This window comes from Gavia stellata, chromosome 12 (assembly GCF_030936135.1).
Source record: "Gavia stellata isolate bGavSte3 chromosome 12, bGavSte3.hap2, whole genome shotgun sequence".
Taxonomy (NCBI): Eukaryota; Metazoa; Chordata; class Aves; order Gaviiformes; family Gaviidae; genus Gavia; species Gavia stellata.
In genome coordinates, this window is record NC_082605.1 from 1,814,469 (window position 1) to 1,831,005 (window position 16,537).

Here is a 16,537-nt window from a genome sequence, read left to right on the forward strand (position 1 = left end):
AAGGCTGTGGCCTCTGTGCCAGCTCACAGGCACACAGGGTATCCAGAATACACTGTATTGCTGTGAAAAATTTCACTACAGGACGCAAACCCAATCGCAGTGCAACAGTGTGGCTCCTAAATACAGCTTCTGCCGTTGCTTCACTGTTTAGCAGCCTGAGCCTTGTTGGCCGATGTCCCAAACCTATCCCTTCCCGTGGGAAACCCCTGCAAGGTTCAATGTCAGTCTGTGCTCTGAGACATGTGGGTGTGAACCCCCTGCGGGTAAGGTCTTCATGTATAGATTGCAAATGGACTGCAGAACAAGCCCACGTTTCTGACACTTTCTGTGGTGGCATTACTTGGCCCTGTCATACATTTCAGCCTCCGGCTCGGTTTGTACTGTCAAAATTTCTGCCTGCAATTTTAGTATACACAGTGTCCTCTTCAGCCTACGCCATGAGCCACTGTGCAATTCTATTGCACGTGCTTAAAAAGTGGCTGCACTTCCACCCAGAGGTGACCCCAGATTGAAATCTTCAGGTGCAATGCTGGAACTACTCTAGGTTTAGCATCTGCATTAATCAAGTAAACTTTGATTTTTGGCCACTCCTGTATTAGGCATTAATAAAATGAGACATGTGAAGAGTAATAGAAAACCAGATGTCTTTCCTCTTTCTAATATGAAGGAAGCTAGCTTTGGCCTTTTCCAAGTATCGGGTGAGGTAGTGTGGCTTACCAAGGACAGGAGGTATGCTTGTTTGAACAGGCTCAATGCCTCATCTGCTACAGAAATAGTCTCCAAGCAGCTTCGTATCTGGCAAGTAAAGTTCTACCAGCAGAATAAGACATCTCAGGTTATGTGTCAATATGCAGAGATCTGTAGATGTAATTCTGAAAAAGTCGTACAACACACATAAACAGGCAGAAACATGTTCCTATCAAGTACAAATAAATATCCACATATTGCTAAAAAAAACCATCTTCAGTTTGCCTCTCAGATTGCTGGGGCAACTCCACTGTTTCCACCTTGATTTTAACTTCTAATAAATACTCTTTAAAAGAATTTAAGAATTAAATTAATTTTCACAGTACTCGGTTGCTGTTGTTATATTACCCCTGCTGCCTCATTTCGTGTGTGTGTGCATGAGCGTACATGGAGGGTGTAGGGAAACCTGTAGGAAAAGCATGCATAATATAAAAGTAAGGAAAAGTAAAACTGTCCTTATTTATTATTTCTTCACTTCTTGTTCCAAAGAATTTTGTTTGTCTTCATGCTTTGAAAAGAAACTACATTTATTTTGGATAAGGGCTAAGATTTTTGTGTTAAGATCTGGTAGGTAAAATCTTAGCCTCGTTAAATCCCATGACAAAACTGAAATGAACTTCAAGGATGCTAGTACACTACCGATAAAAAATTCAATGGCATAGGTCCTCAAGGGTTGCTTTTATTACAGGAAAGTACTTGGGTTTCATAAACACATGTGACATCATTTTGTAAGCTCAAAAATTTGGTTAAGGTTTCACTACTATTATTTCAGGATTTTCTTCTTTATTTTCTTTTACGTAGGTGGGTTATTTAATTTTTTTTTAGTTATTTTCAAACATTCAGCTGTATTACCTGCAGTTCACCCCTCAACAGGAGAAACATATCTTCAGCTCTACCACAGCCTTCTTCCTTAAACTCTAATCCTCAGTTACATCTTCTGAGAAAAAACAACCTGAACATATCACCTGCATGCAGTCAAAATATATTTGCGGAGAGCACAGGATACTGCCAGTTCCCAGAAGTCCTTTTCCACTCAAAACAGTGCCGGACTAAACAGTCAACGCAAAAAATATTCTACTTTGCTAAAATTTCCCATCTTCCTCACCAGTCTTCTAATGCATCATACTACCTAAGTTTAAAATAAAAACATTTTTTCAGCATTTGGAGCGAAAGTCTTTCATATTTGCCTATGCAAGAAGCTTTTTTTCCCCTCTTTTATTGGTTTTGGGTGGGGGGTGGTGGTGTTTGTGCCATTTGACTTTAAAGAACATCTCTGATTTCATTGGGAATCTACAGGGACAGGACAAAACATTAGACACATAGGAAAAAGTCCCCATTCTAGCTGTTTTCAGACCAATTAAAAAGTCAACACAAACTTGTCAATAACCAACCTTGACATCAATGAATTCCAGCCCTTAAAATGTAGAGTTAATTAAAAGAAATCAAAACCAGCTTTATAAATGAACAGGGTTGCAACCACAACCTCTGAAGAGGCTTCCACCTTTTCCTCTGTAAAGCACAGATCCATCACCCAGACAGCACGTGAACCGTAGGCCTTGCAGAGTGAAACATTTAGGCCTCTTCCACAGGAATCAAAGTAAAAATTCCTCCGGTCATCAGCAAGCCTGAGAGCGCTCTGAATCAAAGCTAACCATTAGAGGGCAACCTGATTACACGAGCAGGGATTATTCTAGCACAAGGACTGGGTTTCACTCCAAAAACACTGATATAGGGGATTTACAATACCATGGATGGACATGGATTTCCAGCCAGAACTCTGAAAAAGCTCTTGATAAAATATATGGAGGAACACAAACCAGAACAGTCCATGCTAGCAGTTATTGCTTTAAGAAGCACTGTACATGCCTACAGTCACTGATGCTCTTCGGTTAGAAATTAAAGCCACCACATCTTAGACCAAAGGGTGTGATGAGCCTCAGTACATCCCAACAGGTCTGACTGTGGTGCAGGGAAGGCAGAAAAAGGCTGAGGGAAAAGATAACAGAGCTCCATAAAACAAAGATTTGCATGGGGAAAAAGAAAAGAGGTCATTATCTTTATGAAAACATACCACCTAAGTATATCAAATGAAGTTATAAGTATATCAAATGAAGTTATCAGGTGGCAAGTTAAAAAAGCAAACAACGGGAAGTAGTTCTTCATGTATTGCACAGATAACAGAAATTGTTGCCAGACAATCTGGCATATACCAAGTACAACTTGGCTGAAAATGAAAAATACATGTAAGAAATGCCTACTAGAGGCTAATATACAAATATCCACTTGTGCTTTGGGAAACCCTTGAGCAACAAATGACTGTAAAGTGCAACTGCAAGACAGAGGAGCATCACTATTTGCTTACCTCTTTTTATACCTTTTTCTAGGCATAATGCCAACCACTCTCAAATGTAGGGCATGGTTAAAGCTGAACCAGTACTGCAGCCCTCGTAGTCTCAGGAAATTCTGCTTTCTGACTGTCACCCTTCTCTGTAGGTAAATATTGTTCTTCACAGAGATGTGGTGAGGGTGCGGGCACCAAAACTTGGTTGCTTCAGCACACACTGACATCATTCAGGATTGAAGTGAAGGAAGGAGGGTGTAACCCGGAGTGTAAATTCCCTGGAGTAATCTCGTTACTCATCTTCTAATCATTAAAGTGGTTCTTCATCACATGTCAACTCTTAAGGGTTGCAGCACAACAGAAACTAGAGGGATCTGAATACAACAAATAAGATCATGCCAGACCCAGGTCAAGAACTTGGGCAGTATGGGGAAAAATACTTCTAAATAGGAATGAACAGGATGAAACCTGTATTCATGCCATTCTAGACCCATCATTGTTTCCGACCCTCTTGTTTCTTTATAAAATCAGCGCATGTAAGGATCCAGGATTAAACCTACAGTTCTTTCCTGGGAAGAGAAGTTACATCTCCCAGATACAGCGGCTCTATTTATAAAATCTTCGATGGTGGAAGTTATGCTTTGCCTTGAAGCTTTCATCTGCATTGAATGCAGTAACAGAATGTATATTGGACAGAATTTGTGGACACTCAAGGACACATTTACCATGAATACACTAATAAAAATATCATCAGGGAAAACACACCTGGAAAATGTCAGAGATGTAAACATAAGGTCAAAGAAGAGAATTCTTGTAGAGTGCCTATATCCAAGCCTAAGAAAACACGGTGGGGTTTTTCAATTTAATAGGGCAGAAAACACAAATATGTGCCACAGTCTTTGACCCAGTTTTGGGTACCGCCAATTATGGGCTCTCTGGTTATAAAGGTAGCACTTTCTTATCCAACCCAAACATAACTATTCCAAACTCATATAAGGATAATATCTCCTCTGGAGTTTGTATCATCTAAGAGAAGACACTGTGAGGGACTGTACAGAAACAAAAACTTTAGTTACAAAGAAATACCTTTTCTTCCTAACTATTTTTTTCCATATCCAACCAACAAATCACATCACAATATGGTTACAAAAAGTTCTGTTGGGATTTCAGTTGCTTTTATAAATCCCTTCATAAAAAATAAGGATTGTAACACAAGAAAGAGAACACAACAGGATGACCGTACCGTACCCATCTGACATTGCAACACCCAGAAACGTGGATGCTGGTCTATGACTGGAACTCCTAAGCACTAACATAGTATAAACATACCCTAAAAATACACTAGGACTGTTTTAGTAATGAGAGTTCAAAACAATACAGAGGCTTTTTTTTGTCCCCCTGTAGATGTTTCTGAGCAGTGTTTCCGTGTGCATCCCTGTTAAGCATGATCAAATAGGTTACGTGGTTTTACAGACTGGAGGCTACAAGAGGCTCACAGCAGTTGAAAAAGATCTCTTCCTTACCTTCATGACAATCTGCTTTTCATTCTGAAAGGCACCCTCTTCTGAAGTAATAATTAAGCATCGTTTCAAAACCTAAAAAATATGTCATACAACATAGTGGAAAGGGTTCTGCTGGAAGACTAAAGATCAACAGGTAGAAGGAAAGCATAGTAATTTCAAAACTAGGTATATATAAAAGTCTGCTTGCATAATCATGCAAAGCAAGGAAAGAAGCAAATGCCTTTTATGTGTTTAGAGGCCTGGAAAACAGAAAACATCACCCTTTTTGAGAAGAGGAATTTGCGAGTCTGTGGAGGAGACACTCAGTATGACTTTCTGACCGTGCGAATGCCACAAACACACTTGCCAATACTACAGCTTTTGGCGGTGGACCATCACTCTTACACTTCATCTACAGCTTCTTTGGCCATTCATCTAGCATTTCTGGACACCCAAAAGCTCGGTGGAAGCATGCAAAACTACTCATACAATGCACACTCGGTGGGTCCGTACCTCCCGGATCCCTTGGGCTGTGTTTGCACTGTAAAAAGGGTGAAAGCACAAGGCAATTCTGGAAATCCAGAGCAGGAATTACGGCAGCAACTCTCTTATTGAACTTCCAGCATCAGAAATACAGGCACAGGACCCTCATAGAAACCTATGAAAGCTTTGCCATCCAGATATGTCCTTTTCCATTAGGGGTAAGAGAGCAGCAAAACTAACAGGAAATTATCTGTATCAAGGCAGCTGACCAATGCCACACACTGTCTCTGGAGCACATCACCAAGCAGTCCCTGCAGAGCTTGCCTTACCGAGCTTTCCAAGTCTGAACAAACTACGTCCCTTTGAAACCCAACACTCTTTCCTGAGCCTTACTCACACTGTGCCTGTTTTCACAGTGACAATACAAAATTTGGCTAAAACGACATTTTGTGAAAACCATTACAAATTCCTCAGCGTCCTCCCAGAGAATGAATTCTTTGGAACCACGGGGACAGATCCTGACTTGCAGAACTCATCCCTGAGTGGTAGATCCAGGGCAACACATTTCTCCTTCAACCTCTGGGTATTACTTCTGCTTGCTGGAAAGGAAAGAGTTAAACTACACCCTACTTACTTTCTACCCACAAGCTTGTGAAGGCTACAGACCACTAATTTATGTGTTTATCTACAGCTCCTGATGTTCTATGTATTTTTTGAAGGGTTTTGTTTTTGTTTTTTTTCAAACTAGGCTGTGTTTTTCCCTTTAAACTAAGGATATAAAAGTCAAATCCGGTGGGCTTAGCTGCAATTTACACACTGGTAAGTGTAAAGCGCTGGCATTTACAAGCCTTCTGTCCCATACACACATACATTACAGCTTAGCCAAAAATCTGCAAATATTCATTAAAATTCAGAAGCAAATTCAGCCATATTTACAGCTGCTTCACATTTGCTTTCTGCAAATATTTGCGCACTTGTACTTTACTAGTACGAATACTAGTGAATAATGAATTTTAATTTCAAATAACCGCTGAGCTTACCATGGTATGTTCGGTTATTACAGGCACGGTCCGTACACTAACACTTATCCGGTGAGAAACGCCATCCAATCGGGAAACAAGCAGTACTCTGTGACTTCTACAACTAACAGTACAAAATCCGAATATGAAATATTTCCACACTCATTAACGTGGAAATTTCACGGCACACCACAGAATTCTGAAAACCTTACAGTGCCCTTTAAACCTCACCTATGGCAATAATAAGCCTCAAAGGGCTAGAACGAGAGGAGGCTCTGAACATCTGCAAGAACTGGCACAAAAATCCAGCATTTTGCATTGACTGAACAGGCCCTATGAGAATTTCTGTTTAAGAAACAGGAATATTCAACAACCCAACTCTCGCTTCTACAGAAAGGAGAAGAGGACAAGATACGCAAATGACTCTTGTTTTTAAACGTCTATTAAAAGCTATTTTAATTTAAGCAGGATGTTATTCACTTCCATATTTTAGCAAATGATATAAATAAGAGAGAACATAATTTAAAATTATTTGGGGTTTATGTTAAATTCTTAAATACTTGTGTTTAACCTTTAGTAAATACCTCAGAAAGTACACCTAGCAGCATTAATTGGGTGGAATCCCTCTAAAGACCTTGTAGTCGGTCAAGCAGCAGAGAAGGAAAAAGCCTGTTAGCTAAAACTGAATAGCCAGCTTCTCACTCACAGACCTTACCATGGTGAAAAAAACCCCTGTATTTTGGGAGTACCCTCCTCACCAGCCAAAGTCAGACTTGCATTTTGCCGAGATCTACTGCCGTATGTAGATTTTTGCCCGGAACACTTCCTCAACGCAATATTCATATTACGCGAAGCGCAAGTTTGGGAGCTGGAGAAGCGGTGCGCTGTAATTCACATAAGATGGCCCAGAGTAGTGTTTGGGGGTCTGCTCTCCTAGTTACTGCAACTCTGCATCTTCAGCAAGGTGTCAGAGTTCCTAGGACATCCAGTTTTCAGTGTGTGAATAACTACTGCACATCTGCCTATTCTCTTCCAGGCTCTGTTTACCCTTTATTTCCTTCATCCTCGTGGAATGTTGCTGAGGTCTAGGAAATCCTGCACAAGCAACTTTTCAGGCTAGCAGTTATGAAATATCAGGCTGGAAACAGTTGTCATAAATTAATGGGGTTTTTGCGTATTTTCTCACTGCAAGTCACGCCTGAGTAACTTTTGAGTATGAATGAAAAGGACTTCACGCTTTAAGCATATCTGTACTTGAACTCAGCAGGCAATCTCTTTAACACTAACTTGAGGGTTTCCTCCTTGAATAATAGCTTCCATTTAAATATAATCCACCAACTCCAGTATCTATTCAGAGTGAATGTACACCGCCTAACACACTTTAAATTAACTCTGGGGGGAAAAATTGTGTTGAAAAAATGAAATCTTCTCATTGCAGCTAATACTCAAACTTTAGGCATAAATCAATCTTCTTTTATTCATTCGCTTTATATGCCACTTCAATTTCAGAAAGTTTCCACATTTCCACCTTAAAAAAATGTTTTAGAAATGCTACAAGCTTACTTTGTGTGGTTTGTTAATATAGGTACAATATACACAATGGATTTGAGGATCTTGCAGAGGAAGAACCCATTTTATACATAATGATGTTTTAATGGACTCTGTTTGTAAACTGATGAACCCATGTAAGACTGTGACTGTGACTTTTTCCATCAACACAGAGTTGCATGGCTAAGAGCATGTATTTTTAAAGTATGCTACAAAAACTGCTGCCTACTGATGCAATGGTCATCACCAATTTCATTAAAGGTAACCATCCATATCCTGGAGCCTTGACTCTGGCAAATTTCCTATAGATTTCATGGAAAATTTTAGCCAAGCAGGGATGATAGAATCAAGAGCTGTGCTAGCATGTTTAATGCGAACTTACCCTGAACTTTATTTACATATCCCTCAGCCAAATTTCATGGAATAAGCCACTCAGTGTTTAGATTTTATCTACCATACAAGTCAGCCGAAACAACCAAATTTGTAATGACCTCAATCCAACTTTTTGGGTTAAGACAAATGTCTAATAACTGTACTTCATACACTGGTTAATGAATTTTAGAGAATTTGACTGAACTCAATACGTCATATTGATCTCTTCGTTACATTTTTATCCAAAATGGTGACAAAAAGCCTCAGATAGATGTGAACTTTTTTCTCCCCAAGTCCAAGAATGCTTAACCCACCCCAGCTTCAGCTCGGCATGCACACATGGTGCTAGGCAGTGTATTTTATCAGTACCCGGGGCATGCAGGCTGCACCTGCCTGCAGCATCCCCCTCCATCCTCCTGGATCCCCCCTCCATCCCCCCTGTGTCCCCTGCATCCCCCCCTCAAAACCCCACATCCTTCGATATTTCCCCACACACACCCTGCAGCCTCCCACTCACGCCCTTGCATCCTCCCACATCCCACTCCATCTTCCCCACATCTCCTCCATCCTCACTGCATCCCCCCCCGGCCCCCCCACCCATCATGCCCGCATCCCTACATACACACCCCTGCATCCCCCCCTCACAACCCTCCGCATGCCTCAATATTCCCCCCGTCCACCGCACATCCCCTGCACATCCCCTTGCATCCTCTCACATCCCCCTCGCAAGCCCCTGCATCCCCACTCCTCCATCCTCCCCGCATCCCCCAGATCCCCCTCCACCCTCCCATCACAACCCTCTGCATCCCTCCATACTCCTCCATCCACCCCACATCCTCCTCCATCCTCTCCACAGCCCCCCCCCCAAAAAAAAAAAACCTCCGTTGGGGAAAGGGCAGCATCAAGACTGTCCTTTGGGGGTATTTTGGTGGGGAGTGCTCACAAGGCATTGCTCTAAGACCAATTTTTGCTTTCAGAAGGGCACAGCAGATCTCCACTTGACTCGCAGGTGTGAAACAGAGAATCAGGGCAAGGCTGCTTCCCCCCAGCAGTGGGGCACCTCCTCACAACACCAGCATGGTATCCCCTCCGCTCCCGCCGGAGCAGGCACTCCTGCGCTTTTACCTTGGTATAAACCCATCATCATTAATCTTAAAATCCTCTGGCTCCATGGAGCTATTTTTAAATTGACATTGATGAAAAAGCAGAACCTTTCTCAGGTTTCCCCAAGATGCTTCATAAAAAGGGAATTTAGGATGTTTGAATTGGAAACTCACCTAAATGGGGTTTTGTTAAGAAAACCGTCATAACATTTGCCGATTAACTGTGACCCGATTAGCATTCAAACATGGGAAGAACCCACTTTCGGTACTGCTTTTCCAGCCTTCAATCTACGCCCTTCCACTTTGTTTACAGAGAAAACACGCGCTGTTTTACCTATACTGGTGTAATTAAAATGGTAGAGTTCCCCAGTGTGGATGCATTTCTGCCAGAATAAATGTGTTATACCAATACAGCTTATTTATATACAGAAAACAGAATAAACACCAGGTATATTAGCTACCTGTATACTTTACTGGCCCCAGAATTATAAAGCACTGGCAAATGATCCCCGGGGTGATGGGGGCAGCTCTTCTGGCAGCTGTGCTTTAGGGTGCTGCAGAGAGATATCATCCCCGCAGGCAGAACAGGGCTCTGAGGAGAAATCACAGCACTGAACAAAGGCATCCAGATCTCTAGAGCGCCAGAGTTGGACATCTCTGAAAGTCTGGGCTGACACAGCTCTACTGCTGAAGCGTTGTGAACGCGGGTTATCACCCATCGCAGCCTAATGGCATCCGTACTGTTTTATTATAGCTGTAAAAGGTGATTAGAAAATGAAGTAATTATGCTGCGCTAACAAAAATTATCCATCGGCACAAACCCCGTGTGCTGGTGAGGCCTGCTGTCATTTCCTCGTGGTGGCTCACCAGCCAGCGAAAGTTACTGATGCTGACGGAGGTGAACCCCGAAGCCCTGTTTGTAAACGCGCTCAGATATTACCAAATTGCATCTGGAAGGGCTGTCGCTGATAGCTGGTGGCACTTGCCTTTGCTTTTCAAACCGAAGGCGACACCTCGCTGCGACCCCTCCGCTCCTGGCCCCGAGCTGCTGCCGCTGAGGTGCGATGCTGCACCAGCCAGCCCTGTGACACGGGGAAACGGAACTTTAACAGAAAAAAAAAAATAAAGGAACTCATTAAAAGAAAAAATAACTTGCATTAAAAAAAATACATATTTGACAAGAAAAAAAATCACTTGTCAGGTATATTGTTGGTGACTTCTAACAGATCATCCGATTGAGGGGGTTTTATCAGTCAAAGCGGGGGGGGCTCCTCGGCTCAGCGCACCCCACTCCGCGCTGCCGACAGCTCCTTCCACAGCCAAAGTTTTGTCGTGAAAGTCGTTACCACCCAAAAAACGTTCCCGGGCAAACGGCTCCAAACGCGGAGCCCGTTAATCGCGGGGTGACAGCAGGCAGCTGGGGGTACGGTGTTTTCATTCGTAAGGCTTTTAGCCATCCAAATGTTCTCCTTGCTTACGATCAGCGGGAGCGCACCCCGCGCTTGCCCTGGGCACCCGCCGCCAGCCCGGCGCTCCCGGGAACCGGGGCGATGCGGTGCGGGGAGGCGGCCCGGGGAGCCCCAGCCCGGCCGGCGGGACCGGGACCGGCCCCAGCGCCCCCGGTGAGACCGGGCAGGGCTGCTTGGCCCCGGCTCGGCAGAAACCCGGCTCCCCCGGGCCCGCCTGGCCCCCTCCCGCTTTGCTCTCTCGCTGTCTAGGAGGAAAAAAAAAAAAAATACAATAAAATAACTTCCCTTATTTAACGCCTTTATAGTCTGCGAAAAATAATCACTTTATGGTCTGCGAAAAATAATCACTTGTCCGCCACTTACTCAAATGTGAAAAGAAAATACTCACATTATATCGTAAGCGCGATAGTAATAACCGAAGCCTCGCTATTTCCAAATCTCTCTTCAACATCGCTGACGGACGCAGCTTGTCACTCCGTTAATTTAGGCTAACGCGGCCCTGAATCTACCTTTTAATTAAAACCGGCTGCTGTTCTCACGTGCACCGAAGTCGTTAGCCTGTAACCTCACCAGAAACAAGAGCCAGAAGATGAAATAACGTGACAAAGTCAAACACCCGCCGTGCCCTGCCCGCGCCGAGGGACCCCGCAGCCCGCCCGGCCCCTCCACCTTCCCCCCGTTAATCCTTATCCCCAGGTTAAATAAAACATTTCAAACGAATTGTTTGTTTAAATACATAAGTCATTTTAGCGTAAGAATATGAGCTTGCTTCCTGTTTACTCAGCAATGGCCGTATCCTGCGCTTCCAAACACTCCATCGCTCATCCCGGGAGTTTATTTAACCCGGGATAGAGGAAGCCACCGGCGGGCATCCCCCGGACCGGGCCGGGGCTGCGGGGAACCCGCCGGCCCTCCGCTCCCCTCCTCACCCCGGGGCCTCCCTGCAGCCAGCCCCCCCGCCCCAGAGCCTGGCGAAAGGGGGAAAACTGGGACCAACCGCCTCAGGAACGGGGTGGCTTCAGCGCGGATTCACCTCGGGGCCCGCCGAGGGCTTCACCGGCGGCGGGCTCGGGGCGGGGAGGCTCGGGGATATTGAAAGCCGGTAACTGCTGTCGGCGCGGCCTCTTTCCCCGCCGGGACGCTGCCTCCGTGCCGGCAGCGAGGGATGGAGGCGGTACCGAAAGCCGGCTTCGGTGCGGGGCTGCGTCGGGTTAGAGCCGGACCCGCCGCCCCGGAGACGGGGCGTCCCGCCGCCACCGCCGCAACCGGTCTTCGGGCCCCCCCGGGGGCTGCCGCTGCAGCCGGGGAGCAACCGCAACGGGGCTGGAGGCACCGCCGGGCCCCCGAACTGCTAATTACCACCTTTAATTGGGAGGCGTGCCTAATTAGCGGCCCCGCAGCATGGGCTCAGCCCCGCTGCGCAGCGCCCGCCTGCCGTTCACCTCCCAACCGCGCAAGCAACGCGCCCGCGCTGCCGCCGGTCCCGCTCCCCTTCCCTCATTGCCTCTCGCCGCTCCCTGCGGTGCTGCTGGGGTGGGGTTTTTTTAAGCAGGACGGCGGTAATTGCATGTCTCGGTAGATGCTCTACAATTTGCTAGTCGGTGGAAAAAGTACAGCAGGGACTCGGGGAAACAAACAACAAAAATAAGGAAGGAAAAAAAAAAAAAAAAAGCAAAGCGTCACGATTTCGTGCTCCCTCGCAAGCAGTTCCCGGAGCCCCGGGAGAGCGGCGGAGACCCGAGGCGGCGAGCGGGGAGCGGCCGGGCCCGGCCTTCCCCTCCGCGGGGCAGCGGCTGGCGGCCTCCCTGCGGGACCGGCCGGCGGCGGGGGTTAGGGGCTCGGTGATGCTGCGGGTGGGAAACGGTTTGCTCGGGCCGCTCCCCGCTTCCCAGAGCCCCTGCTACGCCCTGCCCCAACCGCGATTCAAAAAAAAAAAAAAAAAATTAAAAAAAAGCATCATTTGGGATGCGCGGTGCGGAATCTAATTAGACACCAATTAACCTACCTTTAAAATATGCAAATTAACCTAACTTTAAAGCACGCAAATTTGCCCGAGCAAAGGCTGCGAGTCTTGCTTCTCCCGGCCACGGGCAGGCTGAGCCGTCAGGGAAAACGACGGGAGAACCCGCCCCGGGACCGGCCGGGACAGCACCGCGCTTTGTTCTGTCCCCGTAAACCTGCCTGCGAGTTTGGATTTGAACCGCTAACCTGCCTCCGCGGAAAAAAAAAAAAATAGAAAAAGAATAAATTAATTCAAAAGCATTACATTACTCGGGGCAATAGTTCATAAAATACTTTATTGAAATAAAGTAAATATCTTCGCATTAATAAAACTGATCATAAAATGCAGTTTTTCGAATAACTAGGGGCACCACAGGGTTTTAGACAGCGAGTAGATGTGAAAGATGGGATCCAGTGTCCTCCTGGCCCCTCCGGGCCGTCGCACAACACAGGCGTCCGTGGCGCAGCGCTCCGCGGGCGCAGAGAGGAGCGGCGGGGAGGGAAGAGGGGGGACGCGACCGACCAAAACGCCCAGTTCACCGGAGCCCGAAGGCGACCGTAACCACTAACCGTGCTGTCCCCCATCCTCTTCCCGCCGGGCCGCCGCGGGCCGGGCGGAGAGGTGCGGGGCCGGCTGCGGGCTCGGCCGGCAGCGCCCGGGGGGGCGGCCGGGGCCGGCGGCGGTGGGACCGGGCGGTCACCCTCACTCCTCCTGGCTGACCTCGGCCGGTGAGCCCAGGCTCTCGGGCGGCTTTTCGGCGTCCCGGGCTCGCTCCTGTTCCGAGAGCTGCTCGCTGCTGGGGATGGAGTTCTTCTTGGGGCGGCCCTTGGGCTTGGTGGGGGACTCCAGGCCGCCCCCCTGCAAGACCTGCGAGGCGGGGAGGGGGCAGAGGAGGGGGGCACCCCGGTAAAACCGTGCTGCCATCAGCCCGGGCGAGAGGAACCTCCCGGTCCCCGGAGCAAGGCACCGCGCCCGGGCCGCAGCCGCGGGAGCAGCCGCAGCTGCCGGTGCGGCTCCTCCCGACCTGTACCAATCGCCCCTCCGCACCCGCGGGGCCGAGCTGCAAAGCCGGGGGGGTGGGCTCGGACCGCTGCGGGGGGGGGGTCCGGCGATGCTGGCCTTAAAGACCGGGGGTGTATATATAAATCTGTATGTTATTTTTTTGGCCAGGGCCGGCATGCAGAAGGACGAGCCCGCGGGGCAGCGCTCGGTACCCCGGCGGGGCGCGGACTCGGCGCGATGCGGAGAGCAGAAGTGGCGGACTTACTATTTTCTTTACTATTAAGGGGCACTTACTATTTTCTTCCATTTCATGCGCCTGTTCTGGTACCAGGTTTTCACCTGGAGCTGGCTGAGCCCCAGCGATTCGGCCAGGTCTATTCTGCGGGCGAGAGAGAGAGGCGGTGAGGCCCGGCAGCTTTCGTCTCGGCTGGCAGCTTTCCTCCTTTTGCAGGAAAAATGAGCTCCCATCCCGTCCCGTCCCGTCCCGTCCCGTCCCGCCCCCGGTCCAGAGGATCCAGCGTCGCCTACCTGTCGGGCGTGGAGAGGTATTTCTGCTTCTCGAAGCGCTTCTCTAGCCCCATGAGCTGCAGCTCGGTGAAGACGGTTCGGCTGCGACGCCCCTTCTTGGCCTTGCTGCCCGGCTCCGGGGGGCCCGGCTCCAGCTTGCCGCGGAGGTGCAGCTCCAGCGGGAGATGGGGCGAGGCGGAGCCGCCCTGCAGCCCCGAGCCGGCGGCCAGCAGCGCTGAGCCCAGCCCCGAGCAGCCCAAGGGAGCCAGCGGGAACTTGAACACGGCGGCCGGTTCCGCCTTCAGCACCGCTGCGGGAGAGAGGGGCCGTCAGCACCGGGCAGCCCCCCGGCCCGGCCCCCGGGGACCCCCGGGGCTGCAGGGTGTCTCGGTTTCCCCGCGGATCAGACCCTGCAAGGAACGCCGGGCCCTTCTCCTCCTTCCCCGGCAACGACTCAGCGAGGCGGAGCGGAGCCCCCCCGGGGCCGGCGGGGTGCGGGACCCCCGGAGCAGGGAGTCGGGTTCCGCCGCCTCCACGGTACAGGGTCACATTTTACCCTTATACCGGCAGTTGCTAATTACGGAATGACTTGAGGGGGTTACAAGTGGAAACAGTTTAAATCAACCGAAAAGCGTTCCCCTCCGGTGCCACCCAACAGCAGCCGGGCCCGCTGCAGCCGGCTGAGCCCCGGCGGGCGGCGGAGTCCGGCCACGGCCCCGGGTTCCCCTCCCGAGCGGTTTTCAGGCCATTTTCGACCGGGGAACAATTTATAGCCCTCCTTGTGAACCGCAGCCCCACGATTTTCCTACAAAGAAACGCCCGGGGACAGGACGGGGAGAGTTTCCGAAGGCAGCGAGCCCATCCCCGAGGGTGCCGCTGCAGACGCGCTGGGGCCGCTGCCCGCCCGGCCCTCCCCGCCGCAGGCCCGGGAGCAGGCCCGGTGGCGTGAAACGGGCCTTTAGAGGAGTCTCCGTGGGTTCCCCCGCCTCGGCCTAAGCTGAAATTGCCTCATTCCCTTACAGGGCCTGATCCTGCTCCCCCCCAACCCGGCGGGAGCTGTGCCGTGAGGGCTAAAAAGAGCCTTTTGTCTGGTCCGCTATTTCGAATAGTTCTGCCCATCTTGAAAAGAATACTGATTTCCAGCTATTCTAATATATGTTGCTGCCTTGCTGTGGGGTTTGACGCTTTCCTCTTTCTCTTTTCAAAAGCAAACAAGAAATCGGGATCCTCCTATTCCGTTCGTTTCTACGGATAAAGAGCGACGTCTCCGCAGACTGAGGTGGCTTGGGAAATGAAAGCTTTCGCAATCACACATTAAATACTGGCGTTTAAAACACATGAAATACTGGAGTTTTTTTTTAAAAAATAAACTATGTCGTTAATAGACTGCATTTGTCCTAGATACTATAACAGACTGGATACAGCAGGCTTGCTCCCGCTTTAAGTATATATATAAATATTAGATATACATAAAACAATATCTATTTTGTATATATATGTGTCGGGCTTCCAGCTAAATCCGTGTCCGCAGAGCACCGTGCCGCCTCTTGCAGCCATGCAGATACGTACCCCACCGCGTAGGTTCCAGCAATTCACACCTCATCCAAAAACAGGGAAAAAAAACCCCAAAACACCCGAGCAACGACACCGGTCTCCCCGTGAAATTCAATGGCCGTTCTGTGCAAACAGCGTCGGGGTCCTAAAGCCGTTTTCTTCATTTTAGGCCCAAAATATTCGCCCGGCTGCAGGCTGGGAGCCTCCCGCGGCGCGGCGAGGGGATGCGCACGGCCGGCAAAGCCCGGCAGCTATTTTTTAGGCAAAATTCACGAGGTTTTCTTCCAGGGGACCGGCTCCACGAACCGCTCGAGCACATCAGCGGGGAATGCCTCCCTGCCTCGCCGCCCCGCTCCCGCAGCCCCCCAGCCCGCTCCCCCCCCTCTCCCGCCCCCGGTCGCGGGAGCCCTCGGGACGGTCGCGGGGGCTCCCGCGGTCCCCTCGTCCCCCCCCACCCGGGACGTACCGAGGTGGTTGTGGTAGGGCCGGGCGGAGAGCAGCGCCTGCACCCCGAACTTGAGCAGCTCCCCGGCCGGAGCGGCCCCCTTGGCGTCCGGGGGGTCGGTGAGGATCTCCTCGATCATGAAGCTGCGGTAGCGGTGCGAGCGGTGGTCGGGGAAGGCTTCGGCCGGGAAGTAGTGCGCGGCCCCCAGCTCCAGCGGGTGCTGCATCCTCGCCGCCGCCCCCGGGGGGGGGGGCCCCGGCCGCCGGGCCGCCCTAGCGCAGCCCCCCGACCGGCGCTGCTGGCAGCCGGGCAGCGGGGCGCCCGGCGGGGGCTCTGCCCATCGCCCCGCCGCCCCCCTACCCTGCCCCTGCCCCTACGGGCCGGGCCCGGCGCGGCCCCCCCAGCGCGAGTGGCCCGCGACCGCCCTGAGCAGCGCGGCGGGC

The 16,537-nt window shown here is 49.8% G+C and overlaps 1 protein-coding gene across 1 annotated transcript; it reads right to left on the minus strand.

Moving 5' to 3' along the window:
- Positions 1-13,288: 13,288 nt before the first annotated feature.
- On the minus strand, positions 13,289-16,320 carry BARX1 (BARX homeobox 1). The gene is made up of 4 exons (XM_059823553.1): positions 16,116-16,320; positions 14,117-14,405; positions 13,883-13,967; positions 13,289-13,453 (listed from the first exon to the last, which is right to left on the minus strand). Exons 1-4 carry the CDS (start codon positions 16,318-16,320, stop codon positions 13,289-13,291), a joined length of 744 nt encoding a protein of 247 aa, XP_059679536.1.
- Between the last annotated feature and the right edge of the window lie 217 nt (positions 16,321-16,537).

Excerpts from the sequence above, each read along its gene's own strand:
- BARX1 (XM_059823553.1), bottom strand. The coding sequence starts at position 16,320 with ATGCAGCACCCGCTGGAGCTGGGGGCCGCGCACTACTTCCCGGCCGAA. Across the intron at positions 13,968-14,116 it reads TACCTCTCCACGCCCGACAG|AATAGACCTGGCCGAATCGC; the intron begins GTAGGCGACGCT and ends TCTCGCCCGCAG. Across the intron at positions 13,454-13,882 it reads GCATGAAATGGAAGAAAATA|GTCTTGCAGGGGGGCGGCCT; the intron begins GTAAGTGCCCCT and ends CCCGCCTCGCAG.